At 39.9% G+C, this 6358-nt stretch overlaps 1 protein-coding gene across 1 annotated transcript in view; it reads right to left on the minus strand.

Annotated features, from left to right (window-relative positions):
* The window catches only part of macrod2 (mono-ADP ribosylhydrolase 2), a 1231520-nt gene that overhangs the window by 72438 nt on the left and 1152724 nt on the right, over nucleotides 1-6358 (minus strand). The window contains exon 14 of the mRNA XM_061910570.1: nucleotides 4392-4460. Within this exon, the coding sequence (XP_061766554.1) occupies nucleotides 4392-4460 (69 nt within the window). The remainder of the gene's footprint in view (nucleotides 1-4391; nucleotides 4461-6358) is intronic.

Here is a 6358-nt window from a genome sequence, read left to right on the forward strand (position 1 = left end):
TACATACGAAGTGCACATACAAGTAGGAATAATGTTAAATCAACAATACAGTTCAGTCAAAAACGGATGAAAAAATAAAATTCTACAGGATGAATGTTGGTTCTAATGCCACTAGCTCAATGCTAAAGTACAATGGACAAGCTCGTTGACAGGCTAACGAAAATTAACACGGCAAACTTGTATGCATGATAATCCATTTAAATTTTACCACAATTAACTGCATATATATATATATATATATATATATATATATATATATATATATATATATATATATATATATATATATATATGGATGGATAGATAGATAGATAGATAGATAGATAGATAGATATACAGTGTATATATATATATATATATATATATATATACATACATATATATATATATATATATATATATATATATATATATATATATATATATATATATATATGTATATATATATACACACAATTCTGCAGCTATTCTATGGATATTTCCGGTTTCCACCAATAAGTTTAGCCTTTTCACATCTTGACACAGAGATTGCTGAATGGGTCACAGTGGAACAATGGAATTGTACTAATTAAATCAAACACATTCACACAATTTCTCAGTCAGCCACTTAGCGCGTTATGGACTCACTCTCGTTTTGGAGAAGACAACGAAAAGCACAAGAAGCCAATCAATCCAGGCCATTGAAAAGGAAACAACTGCCGCATTGAGCGGAAATCCACCACCAGTAACGGAGGCCAGAGAGGGCAGACTGCCGCACGCCAGATAAGAAGGCAGAAGCCCAGAGGTGACTCACCTTGAGACAAAAGTGAAAGAAAAAAACGAGGCAGAGGAAACGCCGGTGGAAGCAACCCAAAGTCCTTTCAATTCCAACACCGAAGAAGACATCCCCAGCACGCAGGAGTGGTAGGAGGAGTACAAACATTTGCAGGTAATATAAATACAAAATAAAATGTGTCCAAACATTGTGTGGATGTGTCTTATATATAGGTCCGCTCTTTCGTATGGAAAATAGTGCCAAAGCTAAATACAATTATTGCCTCCTTCCTTGATTTCCTATGTGAAATAATAAATGTCGACTCTGGATGCAGAAACTTTTAAAAATTGCCATAAATGGAGCCAGGACTGACACCACCACGAACCGGGGCCATGTTTACTTCCATAAACACTGAGCTCCACATTTGACGTCACGTTTTGTATGCATGCGCATCAGTCCATGGACGCATTCCATTCACATTAGACATACATAGAAGCCACATGGTAACGTGAACCACTACAGAAAAAAAGATTAGATTCAGCAGAAAAACGGAATTAGGCTCCATACCTTGCATTGTAGCCATAGTCTCCAAGTCCTGAATCTTCCCTGAGGCCTCCTGCCAGTCAGGTGTGTATGCTGTAAAGCTATTGTTTTTAGTAGGGCTATCTAGGTAAGTGCTAAAAAAAACATTTTATCAACATTATTACTCTCATGTTTGCTGATGAAATGCCCAGCAATAAACATTCCCACATGTACGCCAATTGTTCATTAAATCCAAACACTTTGTTCTGCTTATCACTACAAACTCTTGTGGATGTACTACCAGTCTGTGGTTGTCAGTGTTCTGTTCTACATTGTAGTGTGCTGGGGGGGCAGTACGTCTAAGAAGGACAGCTCCAGACTGGAGAAACTGATCAGGCAGGCCGGCTCTACGATCGGAATGAAACTGGACTCACTGGTGACGGTGACAGAGAAGAGGACTGTGGCAAAACTACTGAGCATCATGGATGATGTAAGTCACCCTCTGCATACCGTTATCAGTAGCCAGAGGAGCTTGTTCAGTGCTAGATTGCTTCATCCCAAGCGCAGGACTAATAGACTCAACAAATCCGTTGTCCCACAAACAATCAGACAGTTCAACTCCTCTCTTGAGAAAAGGGGGTACTAGGATGACAGGGGATGACAAACAATACTGAAATAAACTGCGACAAAAAACAGTGCAATTATCAGTGCGATACATTTTCAAAACATGGTCACTATTGTGTTGTGATCCGATGGTCGGATCCTCACCATATTGTTATTTTTGTTCCATTTTTATATCACTCTGCGGTTTGACATACTTAGTTCCTGTTTTGTTCGTTTCCATGGTCACTCATTAGTTTCAGCTGCTACTCTCTTTTCCAGCACACCTGTCTTTACTAATCACCACCTGTTTATAAGCCAGCGTTTTCTGTTCACTGATTGTCGGATCTTAGTTTGTTCACATACATCTGTTTACAACTTGTCTCTCACTCTCGTTTTCGCTAGCTCTCACGCTAAGCTTTATTTTTATTCCGAACTTTCACGCTAGTTGTTTTGTGTTTCCTTTTGTGTGCCTTTGTGCTTCGGTTTGTTTGTCCTAGCTTTCCATGCTAGCGCTTTTATTTGCCTTTTCTATTTGTATCAGTGTTTTTGTTCAAAGCTCCTTTTGTTTAATAAATCCCTTAGTTCTTACCTTTTTGCTGTGTTCTTGCTGACGCGTCCACGGAGGACCGAATCCGGCATTACAATGCCACACAAGCGTAACATATTGTCTAGTTTCCCTTGTTATATTCTTATTTTTACAGTTATATTTTCATTCTTATTGTTGCTTTTTATTTTTATTCCTATTGTAACATTTTCTATTTTATTTCCATTTACACCCCCATTATTTACTTTTTAAATTCGATCCCAATTCTGTACACTTTTTGCTTGAATTTTAATTTTCCTGAGGGAACTCTCCTGAGGGAATCAAGAAAGTAATATCTATCTATCTATCTATCTATCCATCTATCTATCCATCCATCCATCCATCTATCTATCTATCTATCTATCTATCTATCTATCTATCTATCTATCTATCTATCTATCTATCTATCTATCTATCTATCTATCTATCTATCTATCTATCTATCTATCTATCTATCTATCTATCTATCTATCTATCCATCTATCTATCTATCTATCTATCTATCTATCTATCTATCTATCTATCTATCTATCCATCACTTTGATTAATGGCGAGGAGATAATGTCTGAGAACACCACATGACTGCAGTATGGAGCAACAAAAAGGTATCTTTGTGTTTAGTGTCAACACACACACATCAATCCTCTCTCAATACGATTCACTTCCTATGATTATGGTGAGCAGACATTGCCTGTTTACTACATACAAGGTTCATGATGCAAGCAGTATGACCTGCAACAGATCATTTCATTTTAGATTATTGTAACACATATGAAGTCAACCAGGATGAATTGTGTTCAATCTTTAAGGTTTAACTGTAGTTTGATTCATCGCTCATTTCTCACATTATTACAAGTCCTTTCATTACACCTTCCAGTGACGAAACTACGGAAACGAGCAAAGGAGCCTGATAGCAGATTTTATCAAAGGGTATTTGCTCTGGAGCCATTTGTCACGGGATCAATTGGTTACGCTTGGATAAGCCTGGCTCTGCATGAGATTCGAGATCCAAGACTGTTTGGATTTGCTACCGAGACCCCGCTTCTCCACACAAAATGCAATCTGCCTGCAATCAGGAATGACACCACTGTTTACTGCTCGACAGTGCCACCCCCACATCCATCCCATAGTAACCCTCGGCAGTGACAGACAGTGGCAGGCTCAGGCGAGACACAATCACCGTGGTGAGGTGGAGCTCTCCACTGATGGAAAGGCTTGTAGTGTTTGCGTGACGTATTCCGAAGGCTTTTCAGAGACGATGGAGACGGCTCGCTCAGACAGATCTATCTGGAAGGTTCACTCTCGCCCTAAATTAATTGAATGTCGCTCAAACAGAAAGTGAAATTGTGAGAAAATTAAACAAGGGAGTGACTCGGACCTGTGTTTTAAGTGGTAGGAGTAGAAGAAGCTATACTCAATTTATCCTTAGCCTAATTTGTGGCTATGAGGACCAAATACAATTAGGACTATGCTGAGACTTTTTCCTCCACCATGCTATGTTGGTAATCAAGACTTTCTTTCTTACTTTGCAGCTTTTCAATATTTCAGCAAGAAAATGAACACATTTTGATCCAGTCGCATGAAACTAGGACAATGTCTGCAAACTATTTGAGCAATGAAAGGCTACAGAGTTTCCCCAAAACAGCAGTAAATATTGTGCACAATTTGTTTATACTATAATCAGTCCTTAGGCGACAGATTATAGAGTGTGTGTCGGTAAGTGCAGCAGTTCTGGGGATGTCTATGAACGTTCTCATTCATTCAGGTTTGTATTCTCAGGGCATTCAATCGATCGCAACTGGACTGTTCACTTTGTCTTAGAAGACATTTTGCCTCTCATCCAAGCAGGCTTCATGAGTTCATGCTCATAGACAGAAATTGGTGAGATTTTAGAACAATGTAATCAGATTAGATGAAATCAGGCTTTACCTTCCATCTGTACAGTGGCCTTTCCCGTGTCTTTATCATCCGTCTTTGGAGCAGTTTGCTCTTCTTCAACTGCAAAATAAAGATGTATTCAAGTATCAGGAAGTGACTTTATGGTAAATGTAATCATAAAACGGTGATCAGCATAGAACACGACCTTTGATGACGGATTCATTTAGCATTGCATCATATGGTTTAAGGGGAACATTATCACCATACCTATTTAAGCGTCAATATGTATCTTGATGTTGCAGAAAAAAGACCATATGTTTTTTTAACCTATTTCCGAACTCTAAAAGGGTGAATTTGGCGATTTAAACGCCTTTCAATTGATAGCCTGTCGGAGCGATGACCTTTCACACGTGACGTCACAACATGAGGCGGATCCGCCATTTTCTCAATCTCATTACACACACCTAGTCAAATCAGCCCTGTTATTTTCCGTTTTTTCGACTGTTTTCCCATACCTTGGAGACATCATGCCTTGTTGGTGTGTTGTCGGAAGGTGTAACAACACGAACAGAGACGGATTCAAGTTGCGTCAGTGACCAAAAGATGCGAAAGTCCTTCGTTTGTTCCGCACACTTTACCGACGACAGCTGTGCTACGACAGAGATGGCAAGAATGTGTGGATATCCAGCGACGATCAAATCAGATGCATTTCCAACGATAAAGTCAAAGAAATCTGCAATATTGGAAAATAGACCACCACTGAATCTGCCGGAGTGCGTGAGCTATTCAGGGACGACGTACCTCGGGAGCACGGCAAGCGATGACAACAGTCATGACATGACACGGCATGACTGCAAGCTAATCGATGCTAATACGCTATTTAGGCTAGCTGTATGTACATATTGCATCATTCCCTCCACCCACATTTAATGCCAAACAAACACATACCAATCGTTGGCTAGAAGGCGATCGCCGAATTCGTCCTCGCTTCCTCCCGTGTTGCTGTCTGTCGTGTCGTTTTCGTCGGTTTCGCTTGTATACGGTTCAAAGCGATATGGCTCAATAGCTTCAGTTTCTTCTTCAATTTCGTTTTCGCTACTTGCCTCCACACTCCAACCCTCCGTATCAATACATGCGTAATCTGTTGAATCTCTTACGTCGCTGAAATCCGAGTCTGAATCCGAGCTACTATCGCTATACCTTTCTGTGCTATCCGCCATGTTTGTTTCTTGTGGTTTCACGCTGTGACGTCACAGGATAATGGACAAGTGGATATACCGATGGTGAAAATCAGGCACTTTGAAGCCGTTTTTCGGGATATCGCTTGATGGGTAAAATTTTGAGAAAAACTTCGAAAAATGAAATAAGCCACTGGGAACTGATCTTTATTGGTTTTAACCCTTCAGAAATTGTGATAATGTTCCCCTTTAATATTTAAATGGCCATTTGACTGTGATATTTCATTAATATTTGAGCCATTAATGTCCACATCTATGTGGACAAAATGATTGAGGTACCTGCCAATTTCACCCTCAGAATATAAAAAGTGCTGCTTTAATGGCTTCCAGTTTTCTGGGATGACATGGTTTTGATGTAGGTCGATTCACTTGTGAGGTCAAAGGTCAGTGATTTTTGGACCTGAGAGTAAGTCTGCTGGCTCACCATCTCTGTTATGGCTCATCCCAAAGGGGTTTGATGGAATTGAGGCCAGGGCTTTTTACTAGTTCTTCCCCGCCAAACTCATTCAAGCATGCCTTTATGGACCTTTGTTGGACTGCGGCACAGTCATGCTGGGACAGGAAATGGCCTTTCCTGAAGCGTTGGAAGCACATAATTGCCCATAATGTCTTGGTAAATTGCTCGATAGGTTCATTTTTTTAAGATTACATTAGATACAATATATGTTTGTTGATCTCCTTGGCGTGTTCCAATAGCAGCAAGACCATATACTTTACAGCGGGTGTGTCCAAACTACAGCCTGCGGGCCCAGTGCGGCCCACCAGCGTCTTAAATAAGAA

This window comes from Nerophis ophidion, linkage group LG09 (assembly GCF_033978795.1).
Source record: "Nerophis ophidion isolate RoL-2023_Sa linkage group LG09, RoL_Noph_v1.0, whole genome shotgun sequence".
NCBI lineage: Eukaryota > Metazoa > Chordata > Actinopteri > Syngnathiformes > Syngnathidae > Nerophis > Nerophis ophidion.